The sequence below is a fragment of the Coregonus lavaretus genome (genome assembly GCF_964263955.1).
Source record: "Coregonus lavaretus genome assembly, contig: HAP1_SCAFFOLD_156, whole genome shotgun sequence".
In the NCBI taxonomy this organism is placed as follows: domain Eukaryota; kingdom Metazoa; phylum Chordata; class Actinopteri; order Salmoniformes; family Salmonidae; genus Coregonus; species Coregonus lavaretus.
In genome coordinates, this window is record NW_028164304.1 from 354,122 (window position 1) to 375,715 (window position 21,594).

At 42.4% G+C, this 21,594-nt stretch overlaps 2 protein-coding genes across 3 annotated transcripts in view; both read right to left on the reverse strand.

Moving 5' to 3' along the window:
- Nucleotides 1–8,375, reverse strand: part of LOC311117212 (casein kinase I) — a 49,526-nt gene extending 41,151 nt beyond the window's left edge. For both annotated transcript variants that reach the window (XM_084192189.1, XM_084192188.1), the window contains exons 1-3: nucleotides 8,172–8,375; nucleotides 2,709–3,119; nucleotides 1,022–1,062 (exon numbers count right to left, since the gene is read on the reverse strand). In XM_084192189.1, the coding sequence (XP_084048315.1) occupies nucleotides 1,022–1,062; nucleotides 2,709–2,883 (216 nt within the window). In that variant the 5' untranslated portion in view covers nucleotides 2,884–3,119; nucleotides 8,172–8,375. The remainder of the gene's footprint in view (nucleotides 1–1,021; nucleotides 1,063–2,708; nucleotides 3,120–8,171) is intronic.
- Nucleotides 8,376–8,726: 351 nt separating this feature from the next.
- On the reverse strand, nucleotides 8,727–20,107 carry LOC311117213 (sorting nexin-1-like). The gene is made up of 15 exons (XM_084192190.1): nucleotides 19,964–20,107; nucleotides 17,385–17,550; nucleotides 17,169–17,275; nucleotides 16,594–16,660; nucleotides 15,891–15,934; nucleotides 15,502–15,643; nucleotides 15,265–15,343; nucleotides 14,643–14,718; nucleotides 14,391–14,504; nucleotides 14,037–14,130; nucleotides 13,710–13,915; nucleotides 11,070–11,213; nucleotides 10,887–10,967; nucleotides 10,703–10,774; nucleotides 8,727–10,579 (listed from the first exon to the last, which is right to left on the reverse strand). The coding sequence occupies exons 1-15, from the start codon at nucleotides 20,078–20,080 to the stop codon at nucleotides 10,529–10,531; spliced, it is 1,560 nt and encodes a 519-aa protein (XP_084048316.1). The 5' UTR covers nucleotides 20,081–20,107; the 3' UTR covers nucleotides 8,727–10,528.
- Between the last annotated feature and the right edge of the window lie 1,487 nt (nucleotides 20,108–21,594).

Genomic DNA, 21,594 nt, shown 5'->3' on the forward strand with positions numbered 1-21,594 from the left:
GAATTGTGTACAGATCCTTGCGACATGGCGCCGTGCATTACCATGCTGAAACATCGGGTGATTGTGGCGGATGAATGGCACGGCAATGGGCCTCAGGATCTCGTCATGGTATCTCTGTGCATTCAAATTGCCATTGATCAAATAAAATTCTGTTTGTTGTCCGTAGCCTGCCCATACCATAACCCCACCATGGGGCACTGTTCACAACGCTGACATCAGCAAACCTGTACAGTCGAAACCGGGATTCATCCGTGAAGAGCACACTTCTCCAGCGTGCCAGTGGCCATCGAAGATGAGCATTTGCCCACCGAAGTCGGTTATGACGCCAAACTACTCTCAGGTCAAGACCCTGGTGAGGACGATGAACACGCAGATGAGCTTCCCTGAGACGGTTTCTGACAGTTTGTGCAGAAGTTATTCGGTTGTGCAAACCCATAGTTTCAACAGCTGTCCGGGAGGCTGGTCTCAGACGATGCCGCAGGTGAAGAAGCCGGATGTGGAGGTCCTGGGCTGGCGTGGTTACACGTGGTCTGCGGTTGTGAGGCCGGTTGGACGTACTGCCAAATTCTCTAAAACGATGTTGGAGGCAGCTTATGGTAGAGTAAATTAACTTTCAATTCTCTGGAAACAACTCTGGTGGACATTCCTGCAGTCAGCATGCCAATTGCACACTCCCTCAAAACATGAGACATCTGTGGCATTGTGTTGTGTGACAAAACTGCACATTTTAGTGGCCTTTTATTGTCCCCAGCACAAGGTGCACCTGTGTAATGATCATGCTGTTTAATCAGCTTCTAGATATGCCACACCTGTCAGGTGGATGGATTATCTTGGCGATAGGAGAAATGATCACTAACAGGGATGTCAACAAATTTGTGCACAAAATGTGAGAGAAATAAGCTTTTTGTGTATATGGGAAATGTCTGGAATCTTTTATTTCAGCTCATGAAACATGGGAACAACAATGATGCATTTATATTTTTGTTCAGTGTAGTTTATTTTTACAGGAACGAGTACTTACCAGTTTAATAGCTACATACTCGTTGGTGTAGAGATTTTTACCTGAAACAAAGCAGAGAGAGGTGGCATTCAGATAAGAGCACTTTGGTTATTATTCAACCTACTGAAGGGCTAGCCTAAATAGAGTGTTTTGGTGTTTAGCCTAGTAGATAGTGAATGACCATTTCCAAAAGCAGTGTCAGAGCAGGACAAAAAAAGCCATGGAAAATAGTGAACTCTGTGTTGCTCAGGGGCACTTCAGCCCAGCCTCAAGAAAAAGGAGTGTGTGTGTTTGTATCCATCTAGACAGAGGTTTTTGTGTGACCCAATAACTGATATATACACTAGATTACTATTGGGGGGCGGTGTGTTGAAGCCACCGTGCTGCCATCTTGGCACTACCCCACCATTGCAAAAAATATTTTGGAAGCTATTTATTTATGAATTTATTAATGTCTACATTCGTTTTTTTGCCACATGTATTATATTACAGATACCTTATGCATAATTTTAAATTATATTATGTGAGCTAAACACAAAAATACATACAATTTTCCTTAAAGTATAATTTTGAGATAACTAATGTTACAACAAAATAGTTAAATACATTTCTCATTTTTTATTTTATTTAAATACTGTAGAATTCCATTCATTCCTCTGGAGGACTGCTCCTACTGGGGAGTGCCAATATGGCCGACGGGTGGCTTCAAAGCCTCTCAATGGCCAATACATAGCAGCAGCAATCCAGGTTTTATATACATCATTGGGGTGACCCCAGTATGTTCCATTCAGCAAGCAGGCCCCGCCTTTGGCCATCAGGTGTACTAGCTAATCTACAATTAACAGACATCCATTGATATTTGGAGCATAGCAGAGCGCCACATGTGATACTACATTCTGTACACAAACACAATGTTAGCACTGATAGGTCTCAGAGCCAGTCTGTGTGTCGGTCTTGTGTTGATGTGCGAGGTTATAATATAACCAGTTATAACACACTTTGAAGCTGATAAACCTCAGTCCTCCGTGTCATTGGATTGTGAGAATGTCATGAATTTAGCATCTGAAATATGGCTTTTATGTTCCTGGCCATGATAGGACAGGAAAAGCCACTGAAATCATGTGCATTATTCATGTGATTACTATGAAGCAGGCATGAATAAATCAGTATCAATATAGGCCTATCCCCGTGAGCCCAAATAAAAGCACTATTGACAACATAAGCCATGCTGGGCTTGGGAGGCTTGTGTGGCCAATAGTGTTGCACGGTATACTGTTACCACGGTAATATCACGGTACAAAAACATCATGATACTTATAGGCTTGGGCTGATATATGATTAAATCAAATATCGTGATATTTGACATTGACGCTATATCGTGATGTGCAAGAAGATACTCTATTTAAAACTTTACAAATCAAAACGTTGTAGTTTTATCAGTTAGGCCACAGGATGCAAAGCCACTGAATGTTTTCCCTGTGGTATCGCGATACTACTCAGTATCGTGATACTTGGTCTGGTATCGTATTGTTAGTAAAATGTTGGTATCATGGCAACACTAGCGGCCAACACATGATATGAAATGTTCAACACAAAAAAGATCAGTTCAACTGAGCAGCTTATGTTTCCCATGTAAGCCGAGTGTCCTTGGGTGGTTCAACATGAAATACAGGCCTACCATTATAAAGATCACGTTAAACTCTCTTACCGAGCTTCAGTTCTCCGAAGTTGCCGCAGCCGATCTTCTTGCCCACGCGGAAGTTGGGTCCCACCATGAGCACCCCGGAGGAGGCTGAGGAGCTGGAGGGTCTGGAGTGCCCGCTGCGCCCCTGTGCCACCTTGCTGCTCCTCGCCGGCCGCTCACCCTCTTTTGGATGGTCCATGGCACTGCGGGTGCCGCCGGGCGGCTGCTGCTGCTTCGAGGGATCCAGTTAGAGGCCTCGGGCCGTGCCCACCACAGCCCCGTCACTGGCACCGGCTGAGGCCTGGCACGACAACGCTCATGGGCCGAGGGCTGGCACCTAGCCGCTGGCTGCCCCTTCACCGCCCTCTACCAATCACTGTGGTGGCTGGCCAGTGTGCTCGACATCGGGGTGGGACCAGGGAAGAGATAGGAGACCTGGGGAGGAAGCAGGAAGTAAACACATTAGGAGACGTCTCTCAGTACAATGTCATTGAGTGACATGGTGGTTTAAGGAGGTGATCTATGAATTAGCCTTTTGGTGTTACCAGCAGGCCATCAATTCATCTTGACTGACTGTCCTACGAGGCACCTGGCCAATATGAAAATATAGCTACCGAGATCATTTGTCTGGCTGAATGGGACAGACTTCAACAATCAGAGCACGCTGGACTGTTAGCTACCATGCTTATTAAAGCTAGAATCCTTAGTTGCTACATCAATTTTTTGACTTAATGATTTATACCCATTGATTCTTGATGACTATAACTTATAAATGTCACATGAGCTTAGATTAAGTGTCATACCCCATCAGAACCCAAAATATACTTTAACTCTTTTAAAAACTTTTTTAAAAGCTGTTTGTAAACAATGTACATGTAAACAAACACTGTATAGACTCAATTAAAACTATAATTTTGAAATCATGGATGACCAGTTCTTCCATCAATAGCTCTGCCTATGAATTTGAGTGTTTACATTTCTCTAAGCTTTTTACCGAAACAGAGGCTGGGTGTTAGCTTTGTTATTGTTTCAACTAAGGATTTTAGCTTTAAGGAGACACAAATACGTTGGGTACGGCAAAGTCAAACATGAACTACAGTCAACTTATTATCATTGTCTACTATTAGAAAGGTGAACGGAATAGTACATTGTTGTATGTCTCGCTCTACCATCGAAGACTTGCTAGAGAGATACTAATCAACATGAAATGTAGTCAGAGGTTTGACCCTGGAGACAAAATGAAAGTCGTGATTTTAATCATCTTAGAAGATTACACCCACTGGCTGTATTCAAGGATGTGGGTAGTGAGATTATTATGTAAACCATTACATAAAGTTGTCTCTCAGCAGGGAAACAGAATAACAACTTTACACACAGCCTGGACTTCAACACAATGTCTTGCCCATGAGAGAGTCTGTGTTAGCAGGCCTAATCATTGTCAACACAATCACACTGTCTTGAGACAGCCTGATTGTCAGTAATGCTTTCTTGCTCATTAATTACAATAGCACAGCAGAGGCGTGTAGAGTCTAACTTCATAAAATGATCAGTCAAGAGACAACACAGGGAAAACAGATTAAGTCGAGGCCTACATTCAATGGACCTACAAAGCTAGCTCCCTTTTCCAAGAGCCATCATGAACCAAATTATGTTTGCAGATCAACCTAATTATGTTTGCACATTCATAACCGCTCAATGTATTTTTTTTGTATATCAACACAATGAATCCTGAAAAGCATAGATGATTTGCCGAGACATGGCGGCATGGGTGAAGCTGGAGTAGTGTGTGTGTGTGTGTGGGCCCCGGTGCGGTGACTCATGTTCAGTTTCTCAGATTCCATCTCAGCATCAAAGACAGCCAGTCTCTCCCAAGGGCAGCTCCACAGCCTTCCCGTTACATAAACCCCCAAAACAGGGAGAGCACAGGACAGCAAAGACAGCAGTGGTGGTGGTGAGGTGACTGACAACTCACCCAGTCCCAGCCTGGATAATCATTGCCATCTATCAGGCTGCACAACAGTCATGCTGGATCTTGTGTGCATGCATGGTTGTACTAGACCTAAATGACTAGTGTTATTGCTTTAGATATAATATAATATAATAATAAGCCATTTAGCAGACGCTTTTATCCAAAGCGACTTACAGTCATGTGTGCATACATTTTTACGTATGGGTGGTCCCGGGGATCGAACCCACTACCCTGGCGTTACAAGCGCCGTGCTCTACCAATTGAGCTACAGAGGACCACTCATCTAATGACTTTGCCATTAGATGAGTGTGCCACTTTTTTTCCAGTCCAATAATCAAATTGGAAATTGACCTTCATATGTGTTTAGGGGGTCGATATTTACTACTTGCTGCTAACCTAGTTGTGGGTTAACAGTAACTTGTATTAATACTGTCATTAACAACAGTTTTGTTGATTTCCCCCCCCCCCCCCAGATAACAGTGTAGGTTACTTTACTTTAAGTCTGTATGACTTTTGCCATAAGTTAAGCCATCTGTGCATTACAACCTTTAACTTCAACACAGGATTTCCCACAGCCCGATGTCTGACAAACACTTCTGATGGTGCCATGCACAAATATGCAAAAAAAAAAAAAAAACATAACATTGATGGCTTTCCTGCTAAGTTACGTTTTTTTGGCATTATATGTGTGCATGACACCATCAGAAGTGTTTTTCAGACACCAGGCGGTGGGAAATCCTGTAATAGGAGTATATACTATATTCTTACTCATAGCCATCAGGCTTTGAATGTGATGATTTATGATTACGTCCATGCTACGAATGTTGTTATTGCTTGTTTCCCCAGAAAAGGATAGACAACGGCATCTTAGCTTTAAAAAAATAAAAAATAAAATTGGACCATCTTTTAATGCTCCTACGGTGCAGTTGTCTTAGTATGTGTAGGCTATGTTATTGATACTTGTTGTCTGTGGTGATAAAACATTTTCCCATGTTGGGATCAATAAAGTACTACTCTAGTCTACACTTGAGGTAGCTGAGACAATAGGCTGCATTATCAAACTGTTGGGTGTTTAATGAGCAAGACTGGTGAAAAATATCTACAATAACACTGTGGCAACTGTGTGGACAGGGTTAGCTACTGACTGGCCTCTAGGATGAGTTTGTCACAGGTGTCAAATTCATATGGAGGGCCGAGTATCTGGGCGGTTTTCACTCCTCCCTTGTACTTTATAGATCAATGAAGGTCCCTTATTGGTTAAGAACTCCCCTCACCTTGTTGTCTACTTCTTAATTGGCAGAATTGAAAGGAAATAACAAAACTAGCAGACACAGCCCTCCGTGGAATGAGTTTGACACCCCTGCTCTAAATAGAGTCATTAACCTTTAGTGGAAAGATCAGCCCGATGGGGGGGGGTCAGGCAATACGGAGGGATTCACACTGTGGCAGTGCCAGCTAACAGCTGCTTCTCCCACTGTCTGCTCTCATGCACTGTAGCTTGAAGCAATTTATCAGCCCTATTGACTTCCTTTCAAAGTTCCCCACAACAACAACATTGGCCAATTCAACTTTTCCAAGCAGGCTTTCAAAGAAAACTTGCCGGGACACGGGCTGATCCCAGTATTGCGATACTAGGAAGTAAGGAAGGCACCGCAGCGTTCTAAGGCACCGCATCGCAGTGCTTGAGGCGTCACTACACATCCGGGTTCGATCCCGGGCTTGTCGCAGCCTGACGCGACCCGGAGACGGCATACAATTGGCCCAGCATCGTCCGGGTTAGGGGAGGGTTTGCCCGGCCGGGATGTCCTTGTCCCATTGCACTCTAGCGACTCCTGTGGAGGGCCGGGAGCATGCACGCTGACACGGTCGCCAGTTGTACAGTGTTTCCTCCGATACATTGGTGGGGCTGGCTTCCGGGTTAAGCGAGGAGTGCGTCAAGAAGCAGTGTCGCTTGGCAGGGTCGTGTTTCGGAGGACGCATGGCTCTAGACCTTTGCCTCTCCCGAGTCCGTATGGGAGTTGCAACGATGGGACAAGACAGTGACTACCAATTGGATATCACGAAATTGGGGAGAAAAATTAATAAAAGGCAACAAAACATGAAGCAGACTTACTTTCTTGAGGAAAACAGTCGTAATGTTTGAAAAAACGGTCTTATGTTGTCACTCAGACAGTTGTTTATTTTGCAAACTATAAACACAATATTGTACATAATGTAGGTTTTTAAAGAACCATAGAGTTTAGTCTGTTTTATTTTGTACCAAGAAGAGGGAGTTCTGTCATAAATAAAAGGATAGAAGAAAGTGGGTTGAGAACAACCCTGGCAACTTGCTGGGCCTGGTGCCTCCTATAGGCCTTGTGGTTAACCTGAGACAGACGCCAATAATCTGCATAACCACTGTCAGTTTGGGCAAGACTAGTTTTCATTACAAAAAAACATCAGAAAATGAGATGACACTTTTTCACATGCTTTTTGAGTTGCACAAACAGACGACTGCATACCATCGATTAGTTCTAACCACCCCCCCAAAAAAATTGCTGAGATGCCATGGAACAGAAGTTGAAAGGGATAAACAAATTATCATGACCCCGCCCTGATTGACCCTCTGTGCTGGCCTAAGGTGCAAACACTCATGTCCCAAGGTTGTAAAGAATTTCACCTGCTCCATTTTTCCTCAATGGCTCACTCAGTCTTTTCTCACTTTGCACGCATATTTGTCCATATATACTGTAAATAAAGTCATTTATATTCTATACGTCAATATATTTTGTCTCAGGTAGCCAGATTAACATCAAATGAGGAATCATTCTACTGTAGGTCTAATCATTTTCTCCAGAAAATAATGGCTATAGTTAGGCCTACACAATTTAAATAACAAGACATACCTAGTTAGCTAACTAACAGGGAAAATACTGATTTAACGTTAACAGCGAATATGCTTTTCCACGAGCTAAACGATGCCAGCAGCGACGTTTGTTATTATAGCCTTCTTCCGTAGACAAAAGCTACTTCATGACAATGTGGACATATCGATTAGCTTGCTACCTACAGTAGATGTGTAAATTGACGTTAACTAGCTTTCACACACTGATCCAATGATGGTAATGTCCATAACGTTAGCTAGCTAACGTTAGATAGTTAGCGTTTGTTTTGTCAAAAGCAAGCACCCATAATGTTAAATTGGGCAATGTTATCCATCCATAACTTTCATCTATCCAGCTAACGTTAGGTAGCTAACTATGCAAAAAAAATGATTTGGATGAAAAAGCAATAACGTTACTTGCTTGGATACGTTAGCTAGCTAGCAGGCCAACTAACAGCGCCATTTATTTAATTGATATTTAGCTATAGCTAGTCTCATTGACATGGAACCACAATTGTTTCAGTGGGAACGTAATTTCGGTTAACCCAAATTAGGTGGAACGAGGAAATGGAAAATAGCTAACTAGCTCCAGTAGTGTAGTTATCGTCATTAGCAACGAGGCTAGCTATCATCATGCAAACAACCACCTACTTACTTTAGCTGTGGTGATAACTGTTGATTCAGACGCCTCTTGCGATTTCACTTAAATGTCCGCAAGGTGTTCGAATGTATTTAATTCTATAAAATATAAATATTGTATAATTATAAGTCAAGAGAGACAGACTAGCAACCCTTTCATTATTTTTCTTCTTCTCGCTATCTCGCTGCTCGTGAAACGTTTTACGTTCTCCGGAAGTACAGGCAACCGCACCATTGAGCTATGAACAGCACACCCGCTTGCGTCAACACTTCCAGGTTGCACAGGGTTCGATACTTATTTTTTTGACCCAAGTAAAAAATATATATTTTTTTAATAATGGTGAATAATTATTTGAGTATATGACTTCAAATTATGTAACTCAATGGTTTCAACAATGCAACACTCGTACCTACTCCACTGATACAAGATCAGTAATTTAAAATGTATATTATGGGGATGGAATATGATTGAAACCATGCACCAAATAACCTCCATATGATATTCCCTGTCCTACATTCTTGGATACTAATGTAATTTTATGGACAAAAAACCCCAGCCTCAAACATTAAACCAAGTTCAATCAATCATCTTTATTACTCCCATCTATAGCACTTTCAGGAATATCTTATCTAAATGCAAGTGGTTACAAAAATAAAGCACATCTTGAGGAAAAATAACAGACACTCATATAAATGTTGGGTAAGAAAATTAAAGGAGTCAACACTTGTTACCACTATGCTTTCATCATCAATACACACTGCTAGTCAGTGCTGGACTTGTGTATAACCCCAACTGAATACCGGCACCCTAATTTTCTACTGCTTGAGTTCCTGCACCTTATATAGAATATTAGTTCAAAGGTACTGCGGAGTTCTTGCACCTAAACAGTACCAGCACCCAAAATGAGTACTGACACCTATTTCAGTCCAAGTCAAGCACTGCTGCTACTTTATCAAAATTGTGAGGAAACATGACCAGTGGTATAAAGTACTTAAGTAAAAATACTTGAAAGTACTACTCTTAAGTAGTTTTTTGGGGTATCTGTACATTACTTTATTATTTATATTTTTGACTACTTTTACTCCACGACATTCCTAAAGATATGTACTTTTTACTCCCATACATTTTCCCTGACACCCAAAAGTACTCGTTACATTTTTAACGCTGAGGCAGGAGAGAATTATAGTCCAATTCACGCACCTATCAATATCACGCATTGTCATCCCTACTGCCTCTGATCAGGCGGACTCATTAAACACAAATACTGTGTTTGTAAATTATGTCTGAGTTTTGGATTGTGCCACCGTCTGTCTGTAAATAAATAAAAAACAAGAAAATCGTGCCGTTTGGTTCGCTTAATATAAGGAATTTTATGTATAGCATTGACTTTTACTTTGTACTTTTACTCAAGTATGAACATTTTGTACTTTTTCCACCACTGTACTTAAGTACATTTAAAATCAGATACTTTTGGACTTTTACTCAAGTAGTATTTTACTGGGTGACTTTTACTTCAGTCATTTTTTATTAAGGTATCTTTACTTTAACTCAAGTATGACAATTGAGTACTTTTTCCAACACTGAACATGACACATTTCATGAGGCTACATGTTCGAACACAGATGTTTTAAAAATAGCATTTCAGAGAACAACATACTGATGGTCAGTTCAGAAAGACTGTTGTTGAACATAATTATTTGAGGTTACAGATGTATATCAACTGATGATCAAACAATGGAGCACACGCGCAAACACGCAGGCAGGCACACGCACACTCATCTGATGGGTCAACATAAAACATACATTCCGTGCTTCCATTATTTTGTGCAGTCACTGTAGGTCTGGAAATGTACAAATTAAGGACCATTAGACGGACTAATACTATCAATTTGAATGAGCTCTCTAGTCAAAGTGGTATTTCACACGACACACACAATTTGCTACATTCCCCTATGCGTTTTTGTGGATCCAAAAGTTATTTCATGAGCTTTAGTAAACAGTTATGAACTGCCCTCTACTGTAAACAAACACTACTAATCTAGGGAAGTACCTCAAAATGTTAACAGTTTAGGATTGGAAAGTCATACTCTTCCTATCTGAGCAAGGGTGGCCCAAGAACACAGAGTAAAAATATCCCACTCACACCACTGACATATTTCCATAGAAAAGCTATACTGTCAAATTCATCTCTGTTGAATCAATACATTGTGCCGATGTAGAGCATACTGAAGAGCTGGAAAATAAATCACTAATGCTAAAATAATATGGATGAGCTGTAGAGTAGTTCTCCGCTCTGTGGCATTGTCTTCTGGGTACATAGTCAGGAGGTAAAGTGTTCAAAAAAGGCAGACGGTCTCTTCCTAACGTCCTCATCATGCTATCGCCTTTGCTTCAGGCAGGAATGCTTCCCAGAACTTTACGAGCTAGATCCAAGAGGAAGAAAAGTGAAAAGAGAGCACATCAATATTTGGAGTATAAAGGCCAACATTTCAAGCAAACAGTTACACGAAAACGCACATATTAAATAAAAAAATAGTAAAGATTACCCGCTGTTGAGACTGTAGAAGAGACTCCAGATATTTCACTATCTGGCTTTTGAAGTCCTTGGACTTCTCTTTCTGTTAGATGAGGGGGAGAAAATAACTGTCACGCAGATTTTCTCACTCAAAACTATCCTGTATCCTGAATACAGCAGCACAATGTTGCTCAAATGAAAAAGACGAGCCTTACCTCAAACCTGAGGAATTCCTTGCGAACGGTTACAGACATCCTGTCAAAATCCCGCTCGTACTGAGTGACTTTACCCTCCCACTGAAAGACAAGAGGGAATAAGGAGAGTTTTAGGTGGAAATAGAACTCAAAGCAATACCACCTCCCTTTAAGTATGCATTACCACAGTGCTGGCTCCTGTACCTCAGTGATCTCCTCTTTGGCCTGTTGTAGTTTGTCTGGCTTGTTGGCCCACAGTAGCTTTGCTTCGGCCTCCCTCTTCTTCTGCAGGGTGCTCTGAGCCTCCTGCCAACGCTGCCACGTTTTCATGCGCTGCTCAAAACAGCCCTGTGGAAAACACAACGAAAATGCCCAAATTAGCCGCACAGCACGAGTTTGGGCCAAAATTAGCACCACATCAATTTCACATCGAGGGCACTCCGATTCTAGCTAGTAGCTACCCAATTTAGCACCAAAGCTAGCACAAATGTTTTATTTTTTTACTAATCTTCCATTGCTATCTATTAGGATTTACTCATCCAATCAATGTAGTCGTAGTTTTCTATTTAGAATTCAGGCCATAGAATGAAGTTTCCGTACCCTGACGGCCCCTAGTATGCGGATGTAGAATGAAGTTTCCGTACCCTGACGGCCCCTAGTATGCGGATGTAGAATGAATTTTCCGTACCCTGACGGCCCCTAGTATGCGGATGTAGAATGAAGTTTCCGTACCCTGACGGCCCCTAGTATGCGGATGTAGAATGAAGTTTCCGTACCCTGACGGCCCCTAGTATGCGGATGTAGAATGAATTTTCCGTACCCTGACGGACCCTAGTATGCGGATGTAGAATTAATTTTCCGTACCCTGACGAACCCTAGTATGCGGATGTAGAATGAATTTTCCGTACCCTGACGGACCCTAGTATGCGTATGTAGAATGAAGTTTCCGTACCCTGACGGCCCCTAGTATGCGGATGTAGAATGAAGTTTCCGTACCCTGACGGCCCCTAGTATGCGGATGTAGAATGAATTTTCCGTACCCTGACGGACCCTAGTATGCGTATGTAGAATGAAGTTTCCGTACCCTGACGGCCCCTAGTATGCGGATGTAGAATGAAGTTTCCGTACCCTGACGGCCCCTAGTATGCGGATGTAGAATGAAGTTTCCGTACCCTGACGGCCCCTAGTATGCGGATGTAGAATGAATTTTCCGTACCCTGACGGACCCTAGTATGCGGATGTAGAATGAATTTTCCGTACCCTGACGGCCCCTAGTATGCGGATGTAGAATGAATTTTCCGTACCCTGACGGACCCTAGTATGCGGATGTAGAATTAATTTTCCGTACCCTGACGAACCCTAGTATGCGGATGTAGAATGAATTTTCCGTACCCTGACGGACCCTAGTATGCGTATGTAGAATGAAGTTTCCGTACCCTGACGGCCCCTAGTATGCGGATGTAGAATGAAGTTTCCGTACCCTGACGGCCCCTAGTATGCGGATGTAGAATGAATTTTCCGTACCCTGACGGACCCTAGTATGCGGATGTAGAATGAATTTTCCGTACCCTGACGGACCCTAGTATGCGTATGTAGAATGAAGTTTCCGTACCCTGACGGCCCCTAGTATGCGGATGTAGAATGAAGTTTCCGTACCCTGACGGCCCCTAGTATGCGGATGTAGAATGAAGTTTCCGTACCCTGACGGCCCCTAGTATGCGGATGTAGAATGAATTTTCCGTACCCTGACGGACCCTAGTATGCGGATGTAGAATGAATTTTCCGTACCCTGACGGACCCTAGTATGCGTATGTAGAATGAAGTTTCCGTACCCTGACGGCCCCTAGTATGCGGATGTAGAATGAAGTTTCCGTACCCTGACGGCCCCTAGTATGCGGATGTAGAATGAATTTTCCGTACCCTGACGGACCCTAGTATGCGGATGTAGAATGAATTTTCCGTACCCTGACGGACCCTAGTATGCGTATGTAGAATGAAGTTTCCGTACCCTGACGGCCCCTAGTATGCGGATGTAGAATGAAGTTTCCGTACCCTGACGGCCCCTAGTATGCGGATGTAGAATGAAGTTTCCGTACCCTGACGGCCCCTAGTATGCGGATGTAGAATGAATTTTCCGTACCCTGACGGACCCTAGTATGCGGATGTAGAATGAATTTTCCGTACCCTGACGGACCCTAGTATGCGTATGTAGAATGAAGTTTCCGTACCCTGACGGCCCCTAGTATGCGGATGTAGAATGAAGTTTCCGTACCCTGACGGCCCCTAGTATGCGGATGTAGAATGAAGTTTCCGTACCCTGACGGCCCCTAGTATGCGGATGTAGAATGAAGTTTCCGTACCCTGACGGACCCTAGTATGCAGATGTAGAATGAAGTTTCCGTACCCTGACGGCCCCTAGTATGCGGATGTAGAATGAAGTTTCCGTACCCTGACGGCCCCTAGTATGCGGATGTAGAATGAAGTTTCCATACCCTGACGGCCCCTAGTATGCGGATGCAGAATGAAGTTTCCATACCCTGACGGCCCCTAGTAGGCGGATGCAGAATGAAGTTTCCGTACCCTGACGGCCCCTAGTAGGCGGATGCAGAATTAAGTTTCCGTACCCTGACGGCCCCTAGTATGCGGATGCAGAATGAAGTTTCCGTACCCTGACGGCCCCTAGTATGCGGATGTAGAATGAATTTTCCGTACCCTGACGGCCCCTAGTATGCGGATGTAGAATGAAGTTTCCATACCCTGACGGCCCCTAGTATGCGGATGTAGAATGAAGTTTCCATACCCTGACGGCCCCTAGTAGGCGGATGTAGAATGAAGTTTCCGTACCCTGACGGCCCCTAGTATGCGGATGTAGTCGGCCAGCAGCTCGGCCAAGATGAAGAAGTCGCTGGCCGCCTGCTCCTGGTGTAGTGTCTCCATCTTGTCCTCCACCTCGGCCAGTTGGGAGAGGGCCCGGGACAGAGCTGTGTTGTCCTCCGAGGTGCCCAGCATGGCCATGCTCTTGGCGAACACCGCCGTGTTCCCGCAGAGCTCTGACCAAACACAACAGATATACCAAGGTCACAAAGAAAAAAGGGAACGTCTGCTTTAAAGATCCAATCTTACCCAAAGGGTTTGGAAGCAGACGTTTCCCTGTTTTCCTGTGAAACTCACCCTTCCTGTGGTTGACCAGGGAGTCCACCACCGCGTGGAGTTTCCTCAGCTGCAGCTCCTCGCTCTCCACCTCCTGCAGTTTGTCGTCAAACCACTGGAATACAAAGCAACGTGGGAGGAACGATCAGGCAACCAATCAACATCAATTAAAACCATTTGAATGACAAAGGGGACTTATCTACCCAAAGCTTTACAGAAGCATACGCATCTCGTTTAGCAGACAGTAAAGAGAAAGCTCACATTTTACAGGAAAAAAAAGGCACAAGGTCAAACATTAATTTAGATAATTTACTTTACTGCTATAATTTCATTTTTGTCATTTGAGTAAATCAACCACAACAGTGATTGTCTTACAGTGTCTGAGTCGTTGATCTTGATGGTCATCTTATTGACAGCATCAGACGCCCTGTTGATCATCTTCAGGAAGCCAGCTCCACTCAGTGCATGTGTACCCACCGCCCTAGGCAGCTGACACACACACACACGCAGACACACACACACGCAGACACACACACACGCAGACACACACAGTGAACAAATGAATGCATGATTCCAGTACTTTGTGAGAGAACAGTATTGACAGCTAATGACTGAAGAGTCACCTACCTCGTCTCTTTCCAGGAACTCTCTGACATCAGGGTCTTGTAACAGGGACGGGTGAGACACTACTCTCTGGAGGTACCTAGAAAATCCCGCAAATATAAATGGGCTAGATTACAGGTAGGAAACAATGCAATGCCTGCCATATCAATGAAGATACAGCAATACATCGTTGAGAAATGTATTGTGAATGCATTGCATGTGGACTTTTGCCATATTCTTAACAAAAGCAAAAGAATATAACAAATATCAACAGGCTAATATAAAACACAGTCTGAACTTGATACTTCACAGAACTGTACATGCGAAGTCTGAGTACAACAATGGTAAAAAGTGCTGCTTCAGGTCCTACCTCTCCAGAGTACAACAATGGTAAAAGCTGCAGCTTCAGGTCCTACCTCTCCAGAGTACAACAATGGTAAAAGCTGCAGCTTCAGGTCCTACCTCTCCAGAGTACAACAATGGTAAAAGGTGCTGCTTCATGTCCTACCTCTCCAGAGTACAACAATGGTAAAAGGTGCTGCTTCAGGTCCTACCTCTCCAGAGTACAGCAATGGTAAAAGGTGCTGCTTCAGGTCCTACCTCTCCAGAGTACAACAATGGTAAAAGGTGCTGCTTCAGGTCCTACCTCTCCAGAGCCGCTCTCCTCCTCTCCACAAAGTCAGCAGAGGAAGAGTCCTCCTTTCCCACCTTCACTTTGGTCATCCCTATGGAGTGAAGCCATGGTGTTACTAGTGTCTTTCATGTGCCGTGTTCAGTACCCTGCACCTGTGAAATCTACTGGGTTTGTATACTCTGCCTGCAACCAGTGGTTTTGTTTTTGAAACTGGCGGGCAGAAGTGAACTGACAAAAGTAGTTCCTTACCCACAACGCTCTTCTCTGGTGGTGGAGGGATGATACAGCCGTTTAGGGAGTGCTTCACCGACAGCTTCTCATATAGCCCAAGGAAATCACTGAACCTCCTCCACACCGAGAATGTCCTGTTCCTGAACATGGGTAATGTAGTCTGGGGGGTGGGGGGTGTAATTAGTGAAGATTAGTATCAGTTTGCGAAAGACAAAAGCACAAGTTCTGATTTCATAGAGGACACTGACAGAAGTAGACCTACACAACACAAGCACAGAGTAATTCCTTCAAATTGTTCATGGTCACAGTGAAAAGTACAGTACAAATGGTTTGGGAGTGCTACTACGTACATGACCAGAACTAGCTGTTTAAAAAGTCCCGATTTTGCTACTGCAGAAGTTACATACCCGAGTAGACACTTTGTAGGCCATGTAAGCATTCATGCCATCTCCTAAAAGGGAAGATCAAATTCTCATGTTACAGAGGTTGAGACACAGTTTAGTTTCAAATATGAAATCCGAGACTGGAAATTGACACACAAACTAAAATAAGAAAAAAACTAGCATATCCTGGCTACAGCCCTCCAGGACCAATAGTGAACAACATTTAAAAACTAAACTGAGGTAAAGAGGTCGCGAGGATCTCGTCCTGGTCCATCTTGTTCTTTCTCTTGCTTGAGCTCGTGGCATCTTGCATATCCATGCTACTCTGGCTCTCGCCGTAGCTAGCTAGCATGCCTGCCGTCTTCTGTGAGGCTTTGATATTCCGTCTTCTGTCGTGTTCTTCCCATTCAACGTGACAAAAACTAACTCTAAACTTGCCATATGTAGCTAAAACAAGTTCTAGTTAGTTTCTTGCTACATTGATAGCCAATATTAGACCGTTAACCACCTAACCCTCAAAGTTGCTTGGACAAGCGAAAAAACGCTCCCTCTCACAGCGACGCCATCTTGGCTTCCTCCTTTCAAAACTAAACTCAATTGAGAGGAAGATAAGATAATTACATCATGGCTCCAATGGATTCAACCAGAATACACATTTCCAATGCTTCTAAAATGGTAGCTAAACATTAGTTTAAAGACAGTAAGAAAACGTAGAAATATCCCTTACCAATTTTCTCTGGATTGGTGACAGCAACATCCATGTCAAAGTTGTCCTTGCCCTCTTCCTCTTCCAACTGAATTGGTGGAAATGAACAACAAGACTGTAATTATTCTTTCTCTTTTGCTAACGCTGCATAATGAAATGATGATGATGAAAATGTTTGGGGTTTTGCGAGTCTCATAAGGTCACCAGTATTTGTATGTATTTATATGGCCTATTTATTGCCTTACCTCCGTAACTTACTACATTCGCACACACTGTATATATATTTTCTGTTGTATTTTTGACTTTATGTTTTGTTTACCCCATATGTAACTCTGTGTTGTTTTTATCGCACTGCTTTGCTTTATCTTGGCCAGGTCGCAGTTGTAAATGAGAACTTGTTCTCAACTGGCTTACCTGGTTAACTAAAGGTGAAAAAACTAACAAACAGAAAATATTCCCTATATCTGTCTTTCGAGGGCTGATAATAATTACGGTATGGCATAATGGCCCTCCGAAGCAACAAGCAGCAGACAACAACATATTACATCAAACTCAACTGTGGTGGAATTTGTTGGGCATGTCCTGCTGTAGCCTACCTGCTCTATAGACTTGGGTTGTGTTGCTGCTGTGCTTGGTGTAAGTGACCGGGTGGATTCAGCTCCGGAGGGCTTGGCTGTGGCGCTGGGGTTCTCCACCGAGGCCTCTGAGGGGACGGGCAACATGCAACATAAGCAAGGACGTCACTGGGAGATGAACCAATTCAGCTCTTCAGTCCAGTATGGGTAATAATAAAGGTAAAAATGATAACATGCCTGCAAATAGATCATTCTCATCGTCTGAATGGGCACCGTTGGACTTGGGGTTGGAGGTTGTGCTGGAACTGTTGACAGTGGTGCTGGTTTCTTTTTCACTGAAGACATCGGCTGGTTCTTCACCTTTGGCTGCATCCGAATGAAAGGACTCTGCAACAGGGTTGCTCTGAAGGGTAATTAAAAACCAAGAAAGAAGAAAATTAGTACAGCAGCTAGAAACACAATAAGGTATAGAGGAATTTAAACTGAGGGTACTTAGTCAGGTCACTTTTTTAGTGCAGCTGTTTAAACCTTTCACATACAAGGAGAAGCCCAAACCACAATATTTGGATGGGGTGGACTTGAGATATCAGTGAAAAGGGGCCAGGTCAGTTGATTGTGACAGTTAGTTTTAAAGGGCAATTATTATCATTTTTTACACTTCATATTCACCTCCAGCACCACCCCGACATCAACATGTGGAAATGGTGCATTTCTGTTTTGCAGTAAAAGAGATAGAGGAAGATAAGTGTTTCTGATGACATCATCTGGTGTGCGCCTTTTTGACTCCAAAACATATAAACCTGCCATGTTCACATGTTGATGTTGGGCTGGTGTTGGAGATTATGAATTTGAAAAATTGTGAATTGTCCCTTTAATTATGTATTACATTGCTGTATTACAATGATGGATTAATGGTGTGTATTACATGGGCCTACATAGCCACAAGTCCATTACTGTCAAACTACGGTTTGTCCAAAATGAAGGTGGGGGTAACTGCTCAAGTGTGGACTATTGTCCACTATGGGATTTGAAGAAAATGTCACATCTTTTCCTTTCTTTATTTGAGTGGAAACAAAAGTGTGTCCAACTGAAGTTAGATATATAGATATAAGTAGAACTAGCTAGCCAACGTTCAGTGAAGTTGTGAAAATATAACAGATTTAACTAGCTAACTAGTTACGTTATCAGCTGCCCAGGTCCTGGACAAGAGTGATGGCAACCATTGCTCAGATGGGCTAAAATCATAACAGAATTAGCCACCTAGGTTAGCTACAGCGGTGTGAAGCCAGCCACAATAAGGATCAGCAACAATACTGGCATTTGCAGTTCGCGTTCAGAATAAAAGTCCCCCATTGAAAGAGATTCAAACGGATACAAATCGTTTTATTTGTCACATGCGCCGAATATAACAGGTGTCGACCTTACAGGTGCTTACTTACAATCCCTTAACCAACAATGCAGTTAAGAAAATAGAGTTAAGAAAATATTTACTAAATAAACTAAAGTAAAAAATAAATAAAAAATGTAATAACAAGAATGAGGCTATATATAATAATTATAATAATAATAATAATAATAAGCCATTTAGCAGACGCTTTTATCCAAAGCGACTTAGTCATGCGTGCATAATTTTTTTTTTTTTAACTAGCTAGTACAAATAGTGGAATGATGCCATATTTGGACTAGTTAATGCTAAACAAGATCGGAATGTTATATAATTTCAATACAAGAATTAGTTAATTTGACCCAAAGCAGTACAAATCAGTTGAAATCGCACTGTGGATGTATAAGACTTTAGAATTTCATTTGGGGCATACTTATATGCACTATACAGCCTAACCTATGGATGTTGCACCCATGAAATGTGGTATCAGCCTACCCAGGGACACCCACAGAACACGACTGTGAAGAGTTTACACAAATATTGTCCCAGCTGACTGGGACGGAACGTGCTTTAGTCGACAATGTTCGATTATATTCGGCTATTGTTTACATATTGTGCACCACGTGAAATGCTTAGGAGATGGAAAATACAAGTGACAGAACTTACCGGCGTCGCAAAAAGTTGTGGAGATCTAATGTCTACAGTTAAGTATTGTTTACTTGTCTTTTTGTTGCGTCGGGAGGTTCTGCACAGACAACCGGTAAAGTAACCTCATATCATTTTACTCAACATTCTGGCTTGTAGAGAATTGCGTCTTTTTTTACAGCGACTTCTTTCAGACTGATTAGCCATCTAATAACCATGGTAACGATCTGTTTCCAGTCTGATGTTTAGTCAAGACTGTACAGTGAAATATAAGTATGCCCCCAATGCAATTCTAGTCTAATACATCCACAGTGCGATTTCAACTGATATTTTTTTGAAATTGTATTTTGTTTAATGTATATAAGCACATTCCTACATTGTTTAGCATTATCTAGTTAGTCAAATATAGCATAATTCCACTATTTGTATCCATTTGAATAACTTTCAATGGGGCACTTTTATTTTGAAAGCAAACCGCAAATTCCACTATTGTGGCTAGCTTCACACAGGTATATATACATATATATAGGCTGCAGACCAGCGCTCAACAAGTTAAGAGGTTGAGTGAGTGCAGCTTTCATTCAAAAAACAAAAGGAGTTAACGTTAGCTATCTAATGGATTGTACCAGACTGGAGACTGGAAAAGTTGAGCCTAGCTAGCTGGTTGGCTAAGCTCCGTTCTGTAGTGTACAGGGCTAACATTAGCATGCTATGGAATGGTGTTCAAATCCGGCTTCAGTCAGGACAAGCTGTAGCTAGTATAATCTGATATATGTCTAGTTCTTACATTGCCAACGAATGCATCCTCCCCTTCATCACTGTCTCCATCTGCCATTTCGGAAAGTGGGTCTTGGTTCTCTGCTCCAGGGAAAGGAGGGGGATTCCGCGGTGAGCTAGCCGCCATGTATGTGATGTGATGATCGCTAGCTACGTCTGTAAACGGAAGTTGACAAGTGCAAAGTACTGTCTGGAGTGACACCTGCTGGTGATTAAACTGCAACGCATTTAGGAACATCACAGACCTGTACTCTTTCTACAGTACTGTGTGACCAACTGTAAATGGTTCTGGAAATAGCAATATAATGAAGCACATTGTAGAAAATATACAGCCTATATATAATGTATGATATACATAGAATACTATAGGGAGTTAATTATATATCATTCATTTCTATTGGCAACGTTCAGATTCCCCTCCTTTTACCTCTGTGGTGATACCCGATCCGGTAGAATTTGAGGATGAGATCTCAAGCTGTATTCTGCTGCAATATCTGGCTCTATTTCAACCGTCATTCTGTGTTATACGTGAGGTTTTTAATGACCATGTGGCTCCAAGTGTTAGGTTAGGCATGGGTTAAAGTGGCTGGCTGGGTCATATATTAAGAGTTAAAAAATGCACCTCTACCTTCTTGAATTAACCACTAATTTGGACAGGTGAAAGCAATGGTCCTTACAGCTTTCACCAATGGAAGGAGGAAGGAATCAAAGAAGCATGCATTTAAAAAGCATTCTGACAGAGCAATAAGAAAATTGGGCTGTGAAAGTAATCCTCTACAGGTATTTGTTAGGAGAAACGCCCTCTGTTCTCTAGAGTCCTGCCAAATTAACAGTTTGATAAAACAAAGGGAATAGCTCCAAAATTATCATTCAATTATTAAATTTTTTAATCAAGACTTATTTACTGAACAATGATTCTTATTGATGACACAAATGTGTCCTTTGAAAACAGATAAAAGTTCAAATGTAGCCCTACAGTGTAAGAGAAAAAACCTTTAATCAGACATTAACTGAGTGAGCCTAACCAGACTCCCTTTGTAGAAACATTTTAATATAATTAATATTAATTAAATTAATAATATTAATTAACATGCCATTTAGCAGACGCTTTTATCCAAAGCGACTTACAGTCATGTGCGCATACATTTTTACGTATGGGTGGTCCCAGGAATCGAACCCACTACCCTGGCGTTACAAGCGCCATGCTCTACCAATTGAGCTACAGAGGACCGACCACATTTGCCACTTTTTTTTTATTTGTATGGTTTTTAATCAGAGTAAATCCATTCTCTGTATTCTTTCTTCCATGTGTCTGTTGATATGCCCATCAGTGTACTGTTGTCTAAAGCATTTACCACATTTACGACAGCAATATATTTTTGTCAAGGTTCCCCTTGTTTTGGAAGATTGCCACAGTCATGACAACAAAATAGTTTCTCTTCAGTGAATTGACTGATGGCATTTTAGTGGCTGATAAACCATTTTCCACACGTAAAGCACAATATGCTTGTAAGACTTGAATTTCTGGTGTAGCATGAACCACATTCATTGCAGCAAAATGATTTCTCCCCTGTGTGAAATGTCATGCTTGACCAGGTGTCCGCTCTGACTATAAGGTCAAAGCCAGACTGATCCGTGGAG

What these genes read in the sequence shown, in the direction of transcription:
- LOC311117213 (XM_084192190.1), bottom strand. Translation starts at nt 20,080, where the DNA reads ATGGCGGCTAGCTCACCGCGGAATCCCCCTCCTTTCCCTGGAGCAGAG. An exon ending in CACCAATCCAGAGAAAATTG is followed by an intron (nt 15,935 to 16,593) that starts GTAAGGGATATT and finishes CTTCCCTTTTAG; the next exon opens with GAGATGGCATGAATGCTTAC. An exon ending in GCATACTAGGGGCCGTCAGG is followed by an intron (nt 11,214 to 13,709) that starts GTACGGAAACTT and finishes TGTTTTCCACAG; the next exon opens with GGCTGTTTTGAGCAGCGCAT.